Below are 18,943 nucleotides of genomic sequence, written 5' to 3'. Positions count from 1 at the left end.
CTTTTTCTCTGAAGCCTTTCAAACTACACAAAGTACAGCCACAATTTAAGGTAGGACTAGATAAATACCTTGCTGGTAAGTTTACTCTTCCTGCGTTACCTAAAGAGTCCAAAAGGAGCAGTATGTGCTGGCAATGCTTATTTGTCCTTTTCTTTGACTAGGATAACTAAAGATACAGACAGTATTCAATAAAATAAAATAGATGAAACGAACTCTAAGAGACTCCAATGCCACATGCTATATTTAACCTAATTTTATTCATGCTTGCCTTGGGATGGGGAACAGATCATTCAGTAAAAACATACAGTAAAAACAAAATATGTCTTATCATGTACAACTTTTAAACTACAATAATGATGTACCTTAATTACTTCCATGCACACAAGTCTAACATTACAATTTGTTGTTTGTTTTAAAAATAAACACAGTTAAGACTTCTAGGAGCATTTTATAATAAAGTAATTCCTAATGTTTCTTTGTAGATAGATCAAGCACCTCCAAAATACAAATTCCTATACACAGTGAGCGCTTTACTTAAAATGAATACATAAGTAAATTAAGTACGTGGACAGCCTTAGGATGAGCTGACATATATTCAGCTAAGTAGGCAACAAACCATAGTGCCAAATGGAAAAAGTGTATTTGCAAATAAATTTCAAAAACTAAGTCAACTTTTTATAATTAAATACAGAAAATATACTGATTTGCTAAAATAAATAAGACGTGATGTAGTAATACTTTACTATAAAGAATGCATACCAGAACATTTATAAACGGTGCGTGAATCTTAAGTTTACTACAATAAACGCTGGCTAAATAGAAGTGCATATGTGAAGCACTATGGATGGTATATGTTTTGCCACATACTTTTGTTACCTTGAGGTAGATAACACATGTGTACCAAATCCGGCATTCATTTTCAGTTGCTGCTGGTATCATGTGTTTTAAGAAATGTGTACAGTATGAAAAACTTGAAAATACTCATGAATGAAAAATGTTTTAGGAAAAAAATAGATATTTTCATGCAATTATGTACAGTCTCACTGTGTAAATTTCAAGGCAAGGTTTTTGTTTCCTGTAAAACAGATCATTGTTCTATTAGAGAATGTTTTTTTACTTGTCTTAGTGCATTTCTTTTGTCTCCTCCTGCATTGCATTATTTTGCTCTATTCTTTATTTCTGTGTGCAAACGACATGCCAGTTAAAATGAAAACCATCTCAAATGTAGAAAAAAAGTCTGGATTTTAAAAACCAAGAACTAATAAAATCCTTTCTAAATGACACCATATGATTCAAGTAAAAAAATGACTTAAACACTAGTAATAAAAAAGACAACACATTTCATGAAGAATACAAAGAGAAATGTCTGCTGAGTGTTTTAGTTCAGATGTTTCAGAATGCTGCTGTATGTCTTATGAGGAATCTGAGGGGAAGATTTCATAGCGGAAGGTGTTAAGGTGGCCTGGATTGACTTCAGTGGGGACCCAACTGGACTGTGAAACTGCGGGATGCCTATAGACTCGAGCTGCTTGTTAAAGAGGAACTCCCCACTGTTGTTCAGAAATCCTTCCTCATTTCCTCTCTCCCCAAGCTTCCCATCCTCTACTGGCTCAGTTTCTAGCATTTCAGTATCTTCTTTCCTGCTAAAGAACTTGTCCAAGTAACTGGTATAAGTGTTTTCCTTCTCAATTTGTTCATCCTTCCTGACCTCACAACAAAACTGATTTATGAGAAAACAGTCCTCCCCACTACCCACAAATTGGCTATCCCAAGAAGATTGGTACAAGGCTTCTAACTGAGCCAAATTTGCCATGCCTTTTTCCTGTTTTTCTCTGCTTACTGACTTTGATATCAAACTTTTCAATTCTAGTTGGGACACTGAGCTATTCAAGTCATTTAATTTATCAACGACATCAGTAGGCTCATGTTGTGAACTAAGTTGAATAGTTCCTGCAATAAAGGAATCAAAGTCAAATCCCTGATTCTTTTCCCTTTCTTTTTCAGCCAGCTGCTGGGATGCTTCCTCTAGAGCTATCTGGGCTTTAACCAATCCATTCCTTTCACATTTTGACTTGCCTTTCTTATCAGACTTTTCTTTGCTTTGTTCTTTCCAATTGGAAAGATCTATAATAAGCTTGGGTTCATAGTAATGGTTAACTTCACTCTCTCTCCAAACTAAGTTATCTAAATATGATGATGACCTTGTTTTGTAGTTACAAGTATGGCTACATTCCAGATCACAGTATTTGTTTTCATGATGATCTGGGTACTGCCAACAAGGCTCGGTAGAGTAATTGGTATCAAAAGCAGGATCCTCCAAATACTTCTCACGATCTCCATCCAAATATTTTCGAGGATCAACTTGTACTTCTTCTTCATCAGTGACATCAGACAGAGCTCTTGGGTCAAGCTGAACTTCATCAATATCAAAGTTGTTATGTATAGGCCAATCATGCTCTGAAAATTGACAATCATGGTATCTGAAAAACACGAATACAGGACTGTTAGTCCAGGTGTATGATTTCATTTTCAAATTCACTGAGTGCCTATTAGATGAAAGCACTCTGCTAGATCTATCCAGGAATAATAGGAGTATACATCATAACTTAAATGGATACGATCAGTTGTTACTACATAAATACAAGGCAATTCTGCATATGATTATGATAAAATTCTGAGCCCTTCATTCTTCAGTTTAAGACAAAATGCCATTTTCCACTTACTCCATCTTTTCTCTATCTTTCATCCACCTCAAACACAACTGCAGATAAACATGTGAGTGGCTGACATGTCTACACTTCAAGTCCAACAGTTTCATACAGAGAAAAAACACTCTGTTGCCACAAAATGAAGATCTCTAGTCTCAATCAGGTCTCTTACAGATTTTCACTCTATTGGTAACAAGTCAGACTAGACAGAAAGGAAGGCTTGCTAGAACTCACAATGAATAGGGGGAAAAAAACCTGTCCGTGTATACGCACTACTGAATATGGTATCCTCTTACTGACATACACAGCAAGGTGACCATTCCATGTCCATGTAGAAGCAGATGGGGAGTGGGGGATGGGGAGGAGAGAGTAGGAAAGAGATTGGAAGACATGTGGATATGTACCTACTATACACAAGTAGTAGAAATGCCTATGTGGACAAAAAGGTCATTGGCAGATGTGTATAAACATAAAAATATCTCAACATTTTAGGAGGGGAAAAAAGTGCAATGACTCAACAAACTAATGATTTTTCTTTTAAACACAGAAATAGGGGCACCTGGGTTGCTCAGTCGGTTGAGCATCCGACTTCAGCTCAGGTCATGATCTTATGGTTCATGGGTTCGAGCCCCGTGTTGGGCTCTGTGCTGACAGCTAGCTCAGAGCCTGAAGCCTATTTCAGATTCTGTCTCCCTCTCTCTCTGACCTTCCCCTGCTCACCCTCTCTCTGTCTCTCAAAAATAAATAAAAAACAGGAAAAAAAATTAAACATAGAAATATATGAAACCTTAAAATTTAAGACTGCCATTAGTGACTTCATGCCAGTGGCTAAATATCAAAATTACCTCAAGATTTTAAATAATATTGATTCATTATTATATACTATGACCTTACTTTGAAGCAAAATTATATCTAAATTTCCCTAGAAATTTAGAAATCCTGAAAGAAAGTGGAGGGAAAAAAATCTTTACCTCAAATGCATAATGTTATTCATTTTGATATTTTATACTATTCAAAATAAAAAAGTCCCTTATACTGGACCTATGTTAAGCATTCATGTCCTATGAATCAAAATAACTTCTATCCTAAGATACAAGAGATTATATGGAAAGATCTGAGACATTATGGAGATACCTTATTGGATTAAGATTGAGACAGGTCATCCAACATCTTAAAACTTGCGACGTTTATAAAAGGGATAGTTTACAATGGTTCAGATTTCCAACCTTCAACCCTCACGTTTAAAGGATCTTAATGGCTTTGAAAGATGCCTTAATGGCTTTGATAATGTTTCCAAGCAGATTTTACATTTTCCCATTATGTATATCTAACTAGTAACTATTAAATATTTAAATTACATAAAGGTTATTCAAAGATATTAAGTTTAGCAGAAACCCCAAGAGACCATTACTAATTTTTAAGTTTATTTATTTACGGTGAGAGAGCAAGCGAGCAAGGAAGGGTGGGGCAGAGAGAGATAATCCCAAGCTGACTCTGTACCGTCAGGGCAGAGCCCCACACAGGGCTCAAACTTACACACTGTGAGATAATGACCTGAGCCGAAATCAAGAGTTTGACACTGAAGTGACTGAACCAACCACCCAGGTACACCCCATTACTAAATTTTTAAGCCATCTACATTCTCTTATCATAATTTAAAAATAAAACTCACTGCATTATAGTTTACTGAAAATACGGTAAGTGGGCCATGGGGCACCCATGTGGCTCAGGGAGTTGAGCATCCAACTTCAGCTTAGGACATGATCTCATGGTTCATGGGTTCGATCCCCACATGGGGCTGACAGCTCAGAGCCCAGAGCCTGTCTTGGATTCTGCGTCTTCCTCTCTATCTCCCTCCCCTGCTTGCTTGCTTGGTCTCTCTCTCTCAAAAATAAATAAAACATTTTTAAAAATTAAAAAAAAAAAAAGAGGGCTGTAATCACATAGTAGTTATAGTTAGTACACTGTTGTGAAAATATAATAAATTATATTTTTCTAATTTTGGATCAATTTACCTTTCCCAGTTATAAATATGACTATGAGTTTCATCCATAAGCAAAATATCATCAACTTCATCTTCAATGTGAAAAGGATGACTTGAAATTGGCTCATCCATTGGAAAAGAATATATGCTCATGTAAGGGTGGGAAAGCGCTTCCTCTGCTGTCAACCGATCCATTGGGCTAAATGTCAAAATTTGTTCCAGGAAATCCAGTGCTGCAAAAGAAAGAGATAAAACACCTCAACTGTACTGGAGGTCTGCCAACCAATGTAGGAAGAGAAGGGATTATATAATTAAAAGGTAAATTAATTTATTAGAAAAATAAAGCTAATTTACCTGATTTACAGATTAAAAAGAAAAGACACTTATTCAATAATCATAGTAAATACTTGAAAGGTACCCAATTTCCTATTATGGTCAGTTACAAAAAAAAAAAGGATATTAAGTTGAATCCTCTGAAACTTCTATTTTTGTCAGTCAAAAATAGTCAAATAACAGCAATTTCATATGGTTCAACCTAATATTATAAGTCATAATCTCAGCTGTGCAACTCACTAACTTAGCTGGATTACTCACTAGCTGTCAAGAGCTAGACAGGTTACTTGAACTTCAGTTTCTTCCTGTATAAAATGGATATACTGACAGATATCTCATAAGGTATAAAAATTAAATGTAAAGCATTACATTTAATGCTAGTGCTTAATAAAAAGCCCTTTCCCCTTTCCTTCCCTTCTCTCACTGACTAGCTGCTGTACTAATTTGTTGCTCTCTGTCTTACATCAATCACTGGGCCTTCCTAAGCTGCTAACTCAGCCTGAACTACATGGTCACCAGACTGAAGGCTGCCCTTGTACCACCACACACTTGTATGCCTTATGATTTGTACCAATCTTCACCTTTGGGTGATTCCCCCATCTACTTTCTCTGCTCCGTAGCCGTACAGGCCTGATGAAACCTACATGCAAGATCACACACACGGCTCACTACAAATTTATACCGTGGAATTCCAATTTGGCCTTTGCTATTGCTCAGCAATGTTTCACACCATCTCTTTACATTCTCAACAGATAAACCCACTTTACATTTATCTCAATCTCTAGTTCTTCACTATGGTCTGCCACATACCCTCGTATCTTTACCTCAATCTCAAAGGAAAAGATAGTCCTATTTTCAATTCCCAATATCTCATTAATGTAAACAATAGCTGATTTTTATTGTTTATATTTTACAAAGTGCTTTCATATACATTATTTCATTCAATACTCATTCACTCCAATAAAGACTAAAGAAACTAAGGCTCATTGCTACTCAGGCCCTTCAGTGGCCCAGGGCTGCGGCCTCTTCCTCTCCTCTTCCTATCATATTACCCTAATCTAGGAAGTCATTTCACAATACACAAGCTGTTCTTGGTTCTCTTGCAAAAGAGTCTATCTTAATTAGCCCAGGGCCCATGTGTCTCAAGGCAAGAGAGACTCTAAGGGACAGAGTCATGTAAAAGGGCTAACCCAAAATAATCACCATGCTCAGAGGGAGGGAGCTATACATCAACCACACCAGCGGAATATACTCTAAAATCCCTAGCATTTGGGAATTGTAGGCAGCAGGTGGAAAGAGGAAGAGGTAAAAAAGAAGCTAGCTAGGCAGAGCTCCCAAGTGCATGCAATAAATTCATATGTAGACTATTTCCATAATTGCAGAAAGTTGTAGGGCGCCTGGGTAGCTCAGTCGGTTAAGCGTCCGGCTTCGGCTCAGGTCATGATCTCACAATTCGGGGGCTCGAGCCCCGCATCGGGCTCTGTGCTGACAGCCAGCTCAGAGCCTGGAGTCTGCTTCAGATTCTGTGTCTCCCCCTCTCTCTGACCCTCCCATGCTCATGCTGTCTTTCTCTGTCTCTCAAAAATAAATAAAAAAACAGAAAAAAGTTCTTTAAAAAAAAAAAAAGAAAGTTGTACTGGACAGCACTGCTCTAAACGAAATCTATGATGGTGTTCAAATGTGCTAAGTTATAAAAATAAAATTGATGTGAGACAGAGAAAGAAAAGATGAGAGGTAAGGATGAGGGAAATGAAAAAGGATTATTTCATTGGAAGATGAAAAGACCAGGATTCCTAATTGTCTTAATGTGTTAATTCATATGTATTTAATCTTCTTTGGCTTTTTCCTCTAAAGATCATGAATAAAGATCATGTATTATTCTTGTGAAGTCCCCACTGCCTCAAAATGTGCTCTGTTCCAAAAATAAAACTCCACTGTTAAGAAGAAACTGGTATAGAGCATATCTACACAACAAATCTTTAGTCTCAGGAAATTTAAAAACTCTGCACTGTACTTGTATAAGAGTATAGTTCTGCTACTTGTGAATACCAAGGATCTTTGGCTGATGGTTAATTAACCCATTATCAAAGACATACATTCAACGCATTATGAGTAAGTCCCAGCCATCAGTCAAATACTCAAGTTGGTTCACAGCCAACTAAGACATGCTCCCGACCCTAATGAGAGTAGGGAAGAAGATTCAAGTTTTGCTAGCCTGCAAATGCTTCAACAGCAATGTCCTACATTACTAGCTTGCCTCTTTGGATAAGACACAGCAACAGCGACAATGACTCAAAGCCAATCAAGGTTATTCCTGAGCAATGTCTCTCAACTTGGCTGAGTAGGGCCACACCTGTAGAGGGCTTTAAAAACAGACACCTGCTCTACTCTCCACCTCACTTCTGGATTCTGACCTAATAGCCTGCATTTTTAAAAAGCTTCCACTTGGGACACCTGGGTGGCTCAGTCACTCGAGCATCTGACTCTTGATCTCAGCTCAGGTCATGCTCCCAGGGTCGTGGCATCAAGCTGAGTATAGAGAGCCTGCTTCAGATTCTCTCTTGCCCCTCTCACCTGCTCTTGTTCTCTCTTAAAAAAAAATTAACTAATTAAATTCTCCCACAGAGGATTCTGAGGCACAAACGCTATGTGACTACGGTTCAGTTATGAACAAGGATGTCATACAGTGGCTACAATACAAGGTCAGTAGCAAGACAGCCAGCACTGGAATCTGAATGTGAAGATAGACTTGAAGGCTGGCTAGGAGTGTAGAACTATTGAAAAGGAAGCTTGCAAACCTGCTGAAATTAAATACAGCTGCTTCCTGTTTACTTAGCCATTTACTATATTGGTTCTAAGCACAAGTGAGAAAAACAAAATGTCATTATGATTTTGCCATCCAATGCCTATTTCTCAAAACATTTGCTCCTTTAGGACACTGTGATGCACACTAACCAAAACCACGTATCATGATCAGAGTGGGTAATATGAATAATGGATATGTAATTAAGAAAAACAACTACAGGGGCGCCTGGGTGGCTCAGTCGGCTAAGCATCTGACTTCGGCTCAGGTCATGATCTCACTGTTAGTGGGTTCGAGCCCCCATCAGGTTCTGTGCTGATAGCTCAGAGGCTGGAGCCTGTTTCAGATTCTGTGTCTCCCTCTCTCTCTCTGCCCCTTCCTTGTTTGCACTTTGTCTCAAAAATAAATAAACATTAAAAAAATTTTTTTAATAAAAAAAGAAAAACAACTATACATCCCTAACTTGTTGATTCATGAGAAAACTATACAGTACTGACATTGACGTATCTTAATATGATAATTCTTAAATATATTAAGACACAATCAACTTTTAAGATTTTTCTTATGTCTATTTCTCTTCCTTAAAAAACTGTTATCCTGGGGTACCTGGCTGGCTCAGTAAGTATAGCCTGCGACTCTTGACCTGGGGGTTGAGTTCAAGCTCCACAATGGGTGCAGAGATTATTTAAAAATAAAATATTAAAAAATTATCTTATTATAGGTAACCATTACAAGAGTTAACGACTTTTGTATATTATTTATATGAACAAATCCTAAAGATATGTCACTCTTTTTTGAAACATGAAATTATTGCACTAATGGTCAACAAAGTTTTGAGTCTCTCCAAGTTCCTACCCCTTTTCAAGCTTGCACAAACTCTCACAGTTAGCACCTAATATTCCTAACATGAATCTGCAAACTCTTACATAATGTGTTTGCTCATATGGAGTTTTGCTCTTTCCTCCACCTCTTCCTTGCCCAGAAGCCTTTGCTTTCCCCTAACTCAATTCCCTTTCACAGGTAAATCATTCATACTCATACCCAACTTATCATATAACCCTCAAAGAATATTCTAGCTTAATGAGGAACTGTGATTCTAGATGCCTACCTATGGCAGAGAATCAGAGGTGTAAGCTGAAAAAGTAGGCGGAGTTATTAGAGAGAAGGGTACACTATATGGAATCTGAAAAATTATTCAGAGGAACAAAGAAATAGATCCCACCTTAAGAGCCAGGGAAATGGAAAGTAAGGGTTGAAGTTTTAGATATATCTTAAGTGTCTAAAGACTTTTTGGGGATACAGAGATCCTGCTTACATGCAAGCACGCGCGCACACACACCATCCACCCCATTACATGATGGTAACTCTTGAGTTACATTACCTTCTCGACTAATTCCTGGAAGCAGCTGAGTTAAAGGTTTGTGTGGCTCAGTCATGTCATTTCTAATGTAAACTGGAATTACGCTGAGAAGCTCCTGACGATCTTCCTCATGTACTACAGGAATAGATTCTAAAATCAGCTGCATCTGTTCAAGTTCATGTGCACCTGAAATTAAATAAATCAAATACAATATAAATAAACACATTCCTCAATGCTTACTTATTTTGCAAAAGACCTCTTAAAGTTATAGGAAACTAACTTAAATACTGTAATGGGAGGAAAACGGTTTTAACTGAATCCTTAATCAGCTTGTTTCTTTTCTTTGAATATCATCAATCTACTCAAAAAGCTGATCTATTCCGATTTCTGCTCACTGACGTATTTACTTTTGCCTGCTTTGTTTCCATAAACAAAGCCTTTACGTTTAGCCTCATATTAAGGCATCACAAAGTAGTGAAGAAAGCAATGAATCGGGATTCAAGACACATGGATTCTACTCTTGGCTATACTGCTAATTAACTGGCTGTACCTTTGGGCATAGTTACCATGATAAAGGCTTCATTTCATCACCAGTAAAATGGATGGTTGGACTAGATTTGCACAACAAAAAGTTTTATAGTTATAGGTTTGGCTCAGGCAGCATTTCAGAACCACTGTTAAAAAAATAAAAGGGGAGGGGCACCTAGGTGGCTCAGAAGGTTGGTGGCCCAGATTAGGTTCAGGTCATGATCTCACAGTTTTTGAGTTCATGCTACACATCGGGCTCTGTGCTGATGGCTCAGAGCCTGGAGCCTGCTTTTCAGATTCTGTGTCTCCCTCTCCCTCTGTCCCTCCTCCACTCACACTCTGTCTTCCTCTCTCTCTCAAAAATAAATAAGCATTAGAAATAAATAAAAGGGAGAACTTTAAGCTAAGTGGTGCCTAAAGAAAACCAATTTGACTGCCCATGAATTTCTAAAATTCATTCAACCTCCAAATTTACTCAGGTCCCTACTATGAGCAAGACACTTTAAAATACGGCTATGAGGGGTGCCTGGTGGTTCAGCTGGTTAAGTAACTGACTTGGGCTCAGGTCATGATCTCACTGGTTCGTGAGTGTGAGTCCCACGTCAGGCTCTTTGCTGCCAGCTCAGAGCCTGGAGCCTGCTTAGGATTCTGTGTCTCCCTCACTCTCTGTCCCTCTCCTACTCACACTCTGTCTCTCTCAAAAATAAAAATTAAAAAAAAAAAGTTAAAAAAAATACAGCTATGAAACAAAAAAGACTAAACCCCCGTCTTCACAGGGCTTACAATCTAGTGGAGAAAGATAATAACACTCAACATTTATATCAAATGGTGACAAATGTTATGAAAAAAAAAAAAGAGTAAGTAGGGAGGATAAATAACACTGTTAGGGGGAGGATTATTAATTTATACAGGATGACCAAGGAAGGCCTCCTTCCTTGGAGAGGCTGAAAATTAAGGAAGTTGGGGAACATATACACCATGCATTCATATGGAAGAAGTGAGTTCCACAAAGATGCGGAAAGGCCCAAAGGCCTACAGGAATCAGTGGGCTTGTCCAAGAGACAAAAATTAGGTAAGTGTAGCTGAAAACACAATGGCTGGGGGGAAGTAATAGAAGATGAAGTCAGAATGGTACCAGAACATAAAGGGTATGCTTTAACCTGAATCTGACAGAGAGACGTTACAGAATTTCAACCAGAAAAGTGGCATGTTCTGATTTATGTTTTCAGAGAACTACAATGGCTGCTAAGTGGTAACTAGGCTACAGACAGCAAATATTAAAGCAAGAAAGACAGTAAAATCCTGCGTTAGACCAGGAGAGACATAGTGGTTGACTGAATCATAGGGAGGCAGGCAGTGATAGAGATAATAACAAGCAGTTAGATTCTGACTATATTTCAAAGAAAGAGTCCGTAGAATCTGTACTGACAGAAGTGAAAGATGAAGCCAAGATTTTTGCCTTAGCAACTAAAAAATGTGAGGGAGAAGTATCAGGGGTTCATTTTCGACAGGTTAAATTTGAGATGCTTTTAGACATTTCAGTGAGTGTCTTTTATTGCTCTGTTCATTTGAGGTCTATACCTAATAAACAGATTTCCCTCATGCTGCTTTTGTTGAATGGCTCACAAATCTACCAATAAAGGAGAAGAGAACTAAAACTGGATCTTTAAGATCATTACACATATAATTCTCATTAACTGTTCAAATTTTACATGAGTTTAAGATCATTATTTAAAGGTGTTGCTTAATCCAATTATTTTTATTGGTATACTTGAGCAATTCTGAATATGCTGAATATTTTAAAATATATATTAAGCACTTGTATAATCAATATAGTAATAAGTTCTGACCCCATTTCAAATGACTCAGAGCATGATCTAAGAATTTTAAACAAATTAGTTTTCCTGATAAAATATTCACTATTGTGGCAGCATTAAAATATGTCCACAAATTCAGGTGTCTGGCTGGCTCAGTCAGTAGGGCATGAAACTTTTTCTTTTAATTAAAAAAACTTTTTTTAATGTTTTATTTATTTATGAGAGAGAGAGAGTGTGAGCAGGGGAGAGTGAGAGAGAGAGAGAGGGAGACACAGAATCTGAAGACAGGCTCCATCCAGGCTCTGAGCTGTCAGCACAGAGCTTGACACGGGGCTTGAACCCATGAACTGTGAGATCATGACCTGAGCTGAAGCCAGACGCTTAACCAACTGAGCCACCTGGGCGCCCCTTTTTAAAAATTTTTTAATGTTTGTTTATTTTTGAGAGAGAGAGCCACAGAGTGTGAGCAGGGGAGGTTCAGAGAGAGAGGGAGACACAGAATCTGAAGCAGGCTCCAGGCTCCGAACTGTCAGCACAGAGCCTGACACAGGGCTCGAACCCATGACCGTGAGATTATGACCTGAGCCAAAGTAGGCTGCCCAATCGACTGAGTCACCCAGGTGCCCAGAGCATGAGACCCTTGATCTCAGGATCCTGAGTTCAAGCCCCATATTATGTGTGGAACGCACTTTATAATTTTTTTCCATTTATTTATTTTTTGAGAGAGAGAGAGAGAGAGAGAGAGAGAGAGAAATACTGAGTGTGAGTGGAGGAGGAGGAGAGAGAGAGGTAGACACAGAATCTGAAGCAGGATCCAGGCTCTGAGCTGTCAAAACAGAGCCCAAAACGGGGCTCAAACTCACTATGAGATCATGGCCTGAGCCAAAGTAAAACACTTCACCAACTGAGCCACCCAGGTGTCCCGTGGAATCCACTTAAAAAAAAAAAAAATTCAAGCAGAGTGGCGCAGCGGAAGCGTGCTGGGCCCATAAAAAAAAAAAAAATTCTCTGGTACTCTTCCCTTCAAAAGGTGGGCTCCAATTCCCCTCCCCTTGAGTGTGAAGTGTACTTAGGTGTTTCACTTCTAATGCATAAAATAAAGCTAAAATGACAGTGTCACTTTTGAGTCTGGGTCACAAAAAGATAAGGTGCATTTAGGGTCAACTAGTTTTTGACAAGTAGGCCAAAATAATTCAATCAGAAAGAAAATCTTTTCAGCCAATGGTGCTGAGATAACTGGATATCCACATGCAAAAGAAGAAAGCTGGAACTCTACCTCACACCATACACAAAAATTAGCTCAAAATGGATCACAGGCCTAAATTTAAAACTAAAACTATGAAGTTCTTAGGGGTCAGGCAATAATTTGATATACATGACATCAAAAGCAAAAGTGACAAAAGAAAAAAATAGATAAAATGGACCTCATCAGAACTAAAATCTTTTGTGTTTCCAAAGACACCATCAAGAAAGTGAAAAGAAAACCTGCAGAATGGGAGAAAATATATTCAAATCATAATTCTGATTAAGTGATTTGTATCCAGAATATAAAGAAATCTTATAGCTCAATTATAAAATACAAAGAACCCAATTTAAAAATAGGCAATGAATCTGGATAGTTCTCCAAAAAGGATAGAGAGACTGTGAATGAACACACAGTCCACATTATTAGTCATTAGGGAAATGCAAATCAAAACCACAATAAGATACTACCTCATATTCAAAAAGAATATAAGACAGACTACGTTTTAAATGTCAGTGAGAAGGTGGAAGAATGGAACCCTCATACACTGCAGGTGGGAATGTAAAGTGTCACAACCATCTTGGAAAAGGATATGGCTTTTCTTCAAAAAGTTAAACACAGAGTTATCACATGACACAGTAATTCTACTCAAGTATATACACATCCAACAGAATGGAAAACATAAGCCATACAAAAACTGTACACTGATGTACACAGTAGCATCAATAACAATAACCAGTTAGGACTAATAACCCCATTTCCATAAATTGTTGAATGGATAAACAAAGTGTGGCATACACACAGAGTGGAATTATTTGGCCATAAAAAGATGACCTACTAATACATGTTATAACATGGATGAACCTCCAAAATATTACATTAAGTGAAAGAAGCCAGTCACAAGGCCACATGTTATATAACTTATTTATATGCAATGCCCAGGACAGGCAAATCTACAGGGAAATAGAGTAGATTAGTGTTTGGCAGGAGCCAGAAGGGGGAAATGGAAAGTAACTGCTAATGGTTACAGGATATTTTTTAGGGGGGACAAAAATGTTCCAAAATTAGATGGCTAAACAATTCTGTGAATACACTAAAAAATATTCAACTGTACACTTTAAATGGGTGAACTGTATGGCCTATGAATTACATACTGATAGGACTTTTTTTTTTTTTTTTTTTTTTAAAGAAACAGAAGCTTTCTCCTTGCTCTCTTTTGGATCTTTTATTCTGGGGGAAGCCAGCTACATAAAGCCTGTGTCATGAAGACCTTCAAGCAATCCTATAGAGAAGCCCACATGATGACAAACTGAGGCCTCCTAGTAACAGTCATGTGAGTAAGCTATGTACAATTGGATCTTCCTGCCCCAGACAAGCCTTCAGATGACCCAACCACCATCCTGACTAAACAAATCTGAGCTAGAACCACCCAGTGATGTCACCTCCCAATTCCTCACACATACAAAATAAGATATAATAAATGTTTGTTGTTTAAGCCACTACATTTTGAGTTGGTCACAGAGCAACAAATAATATAATATTATTTTACATTTGCTGGAAGATACTTGAATATACACACATACAAAATATGAGATAATAAATGTTTGTTGTTTAAGCCACTACATTTTGAGTTGGTCACAGAGCAACAAATAATACAATATTATTTTACATTTGCTGGAAGATACTTGAATATCAGGAATGTAACCTCCAATTACAGATTGTTACTAGGAAAAATTCACTCCACTCAACCATTTTCTTTCTAGGAATACCTGGTATTTTCTCAGTTTTCTAAATTGAAATCCAATCACAATCACACATCTCAGAACAAATTTCAGATCAATTTAGAGGAGAAACTACAAATCATTGGTCAATGTTATATAAGCTAAGTGCAAATATCAGCATTAAAAAAAATTAACAGCACTTATTCATATCATCCTTTCATCAATAGTGTTCTCCTATCCACTCTTATCTTTCTTTTATTAATCCTTTTGTAAGCAGACCCCCCACCCCTCCATTCCCTTTCTTCTACTCTTAGCACAACCTGGGAGTGGTGAGAGAGGGTCACTCTAAGATTGGTTAGAGAGAATAATAATAATGTCAAAAGACAGAAAAAGACCTAAATCCCCATCACATCACTTCTCTTAAAAATCTTTAGTACCTTACTATTTCCTAGTTTTCCAAATGGAAATTCTTCTGCCTACTTTCTAAGTATTCTGGCCTCACCTTAACTGGTCATAAATATCTTCATTTGACACCTTGCTTCCATCCAACTTTTTGCACTAATTCTTGCATGTACATCATTTCTTTTATCAAGCTTTCCTCACTGATTCAAGATCATATCCTCATTTATATAATACTACTTTTCTCTCTCTTCCTTTTACCCAAATTCTTCACTGTTTCTATGTAGTGAAAAATCTCATAGCATCAAACTCAGCAAGAAATTACTTGTTTCTGAAAGGTCAAAGGAGTCAAGCAAGATGACATGGCAATTCAGGAGAGAGGGACGGTAGTGGACAAAGAATTAATGGGTTTTCAATGATAGAAAAAATTCTGACCAAGAGTGGAAAAACACAGAATTATGCAACTCACATATCATTTACCACAGATTACCAACAAGTATTCTAAATCTACAAAATACATTATGTTTGGATGTTTGGGGCGCCCTCATGGCACAGGTGGTTAAGCACCTGACTCTTGATTTCTGCGCAGGTTTCTCACGGTTCGTGGGATGGAGTCCCACATGTGTCTCTGCACTGACAGGGTGGAGCCTGCTTGGTATTCTCTTTCTGCCCCTCCCCTGCTCACGCTGTCTCTTTGAAAATAAACAGGTATTTTTTTTAAAAAACACAAAATTATGTTTAAGAAAGTAAATATAAAAAAACACTAAAACTAACTACATTTACTGTGTAAACAATTATGTATGAATAAGTTTTTTAAATTTTTAAATATTAAAATCATTTTATCTTTTCATTTTAATATTCTAGACTACAATAAACTTTTTTTAATCCTACATAAACCTCGCCTCATAGATAGATGCAGAATTATTTCTCTTTCAGGTAATTTTTTTCCACATATTTAAAAATCTCTAACCTGCAAAGAGGGTTTTACCAGTCAGCATTTCGGCAAAGATGCAGCCTGCAGCCCACATATCAATGGCTTTAGTATAATTATTAGGAGAAAGTAAAAGACGTGGAGACCTGTACCATTTAGTAACCAATCCTTCAGAAAGATGACCCTGAAAAAGAAACAAAAACATACTTCAACTTTTTTCTTTAGCTGAAGAACAGTAAAGAACTTGAATCATTAAAGAATCCTTGATTTAAAAAAAAAAATTGTGAAATCCTAACAAAATACTGTTGATAGCTATACCTATTTTTAAGGCTCTTGTACTTTTTTGGGTTGAAAAGGAGCTTAAACTCCCCTGGGATATATCATCTAGAAGATGATGTTCACATGAAGTCTGCTGACCAAAATATACTGTAAGAATTTAGTGCTAATTCTAGGTCACACTTTCAAAACATGTCTCAAAAGAGGAGTTATTTTTCACTTCAGGTCTTAATTAAGGAGCAGGCATGTTTCAAATCAATGCGGAAAAGGTAGAGAAGAACACCAAAGCTACTTCTTATAAACCAATGCCGACCTCCTTACTGACAACCCAGGGGACTGGCTCTCCTACATATCCCGCTCCTAATCCATTTTGCTACTTTACGTTTATAAAACATGTAACAAAAGCAGTTATACATATATTGCATTACTTCATCCTCATAACAACACTGAAAAATTATGAAGGTAGATGTTAACTAGGAATTCCAAATAACCAAAGCAGCTCCACTTTAATATTTTAAAGATCAGGATCCCACAGCTAATTTCATTTGAAAACTACAAGACCAAAGTTGAGCCCAGACAACACTAACTTCTTCTATGAAAGCAAAATGTTACCTAAAGTACAGTTACTATGAATCCCTTTAGCTATTCTTATTGCCCATTTTATTTTTATGCAAATTTGGAAAGCAAACTAAATTTAGTTTGCCTAAATAAGGCATTAACAGAATACTAGACACTCAAAAGGACAAAAGACCTAAAAGTTGAAATAGCATCCCCTCTTACCTTCAGATAGAGCCACCAACAATTCTGCCCTACACATATAAGAATATTTTCCACTTTTAAATAAGGGAGAGTTTCAGTTATAATAAATAACCATACACTTTTAGAAATTTGTATGTAACTAGGATCCCACTCCACCTTCCTTTTACACAAAGGAAGATTTTGAATGAAATCAGAAAAAAAAGGTATTGTGTAAAGTTTAACTGAAGAAAAAAATCTGTCATGATACACAAAGAAAATACAAGTACCTATTCCTGATGATACCTATCAGTTTAAAGGTCTGTCTCAGCTGGCTCTGCACATACCTTATGGGAATAATGGGGATCCATGATCCGTGCAAGACCAAAGTCACCTATCTTCAGCACCAAGTCTTCAGTATTAATGAAAAGATTAGCTGGTTTGAGATCTCTGTGCAGTACGTTTGCAGAGTGAATATATTTGAGCCCACGTAGCAGCTGATACATGAAAAGCCTGGCATGCTCTTCCAGTAAAGGGCCCTGCTCCAGCACATTAGCCAAGTCTGTCTCCATGTACTCCTGAACAATGTAAACACTGTTCAGTTCGGTAAGAGAGCCCACATCGTCTGTTAGCTGGCTTCCACTAGGACCAAGAATTTCAAACACTTTCACAATGTTATCATGGTCAAGTCTTCTAATAATTTTGATTTCACGTAGAGCATGTTTGACACTCTGGGGATCAGTAAGGACAATTTTCTTGATGGCTACTCTTTTGTCACAGTCATTGTCTACAGCAGAAAAAACCAAGCCATTGCCTCCACAACCCAATGGTTTTAAGTCCATATACCTAGAGCCCAGATCAAAACCATGAATGTTCATGAGACTTTCAAATTTCTCTGCCATTCTGAAACTTTTACTATTGCCTTTTCCTTTCGAATTGTTGAACTTGTGTAAACAAGGAAGAAAACTGACATCAAAAGGAACGATCTTTCAAAAAAGGAAAAGAAAAATAAGTTTGCTTCCAGAGCAAGATGATTTCTTGATGTTCATTGCATATGCCAACCAGGCCCGTTGAGTTCCCCTTAGATTAAAGCTCAAAAAGCTCTACTCATATTGAGAATTAAAAAGGTTGCAGTACTCATAGTTCAAGAAAGGGGCAGCAACTCCGCAGACATTTACAGAAAACACTCAAGAAACTCAAATGGAATGAAATGACATACTATGCACTCAGATTTACTGTGCTAAACGATTTAACATTTAACAAAAATGTGAATAAATATGCACACAACAGGCTTCTATGAACATTCTCCTCACAGTGCAGATACATTCAGTGTTGGACTGGTCCTGAGCAGCATCATTCTAAGGTGCTCGTAAGCACTATTTCCGTTTTGCCTCTTTTCTTCCTTTGTTGCTGTGTATTTCAACAGGAAGCCCTGGTGGCTGTTGGTTAACAGAAGATGTCTTTTGTTAGTGATCAGGTGGCTCCAGCTCACCACAATCACAATCAAAGCTACCGTCCATCTTACTCTGATACAACCTGGAGGAGAGAAAAAAGGAGGAAAAGAGTCACCACTACAGGAAATGTTCTTCACAGACTGAGCATTTAGCTATAAACAACTACTGGTACATTGAACTTATTTATTTATAGTCATCAAATGGAAAGATGACCCTCAATCAAAATAGCTACCCATGTTGTAAGCATTTCACATATACTGGGCTCAGACTCTAGATCCCACCATACTAGATTCTTTATAGTATTTACAGTCATTAAATTGTATCATTTCTTAAATGCCAACGAACACAGGAAGGTTCATAATATTTTTAGAGAATTCTTAGAACTTTTTGATTATGTTAGTAACATTTTCCTAAAAAAAAATTAAAAAAATAAAATGAGCCTGCAATGTGTTAGTTCCTTAAAGAAAATGTTAACTTATTAACTATGCCAATCAATATCCAATGAACAAAAACCTAAGAGTACAAATAAGAAATCTGCAGAGCATACTCTTCAACTTACAAAAGAGTGAACCTGAACAGTGAATAAACCAATAAAGGTTATTTAATTTTACTGATACTTACAAAAACCAAATTATTTAAGAAGATAACATT

The 18,943-nt window shown here is 37.2% G+C and overlaps 1 protein-coding gene across 5 annotated transcripts in view; it reads right to left on the bottom strand.

The window, feature by feature from the left end:
- Window positions 1-238: 238 nt before the first annotated feature.
- Window positions 239-18,943, bottom strand: part of MAPK6 (mitogen-activated protein kinase 6) — a 37,577-nt gene continuing 18,872 nt past the window's right edge. For all 5 annotated transcript variants that reach the window (XM_029950287.1, XM_029950285.1, XM_029950288.1 and 2 more), the window contains 5 exons: window positions 17,186-18,374; window positions 15,867-16,011; window positions 9,210-9,374; window positions 4,724-4,925; window positions 239-2,480 (listed from right to left, as the gene is read on the bottom strand). In XM_029950287.1, the coding sequence (XP_029806147.1) occupies window positions 1,379-2,480; window positions 4,724-4,925; window positions 9,210-9,374; window positions 15,867-16,011; window positions 17,186-17,740 (2,169 nt within the window). In that variant the 5' untranslated portion in view covers window positions 17,741-18,374 and the 3' untranslated portion in view covers window positions 239-1,378. The remainder of the gene's footprint in view (window positions 2,481-4,723; window positions 4,926-9,209; window positions 9,375-15,866; window positions 16,012-17,185; window positions 18,375-18,943) is intronic.

Source organism: Suricata suricatta, chromosome 9, assembly GCF_006229205.1.
Source record: "Suricata suricatta isolate VVHF042 chromosome 9, meerkat_22Aug2017_6uvM2_HiC, whole genome shotgun sequence".
NCBI lineage: Eukaryota > Metazoa > Chordata > Mammalia > Carnivora > Herpestidae > Suricata > Suricata suricatta.
This window is presented reverse-complemented; position numbering and strand designations above follow the sequence as displayed.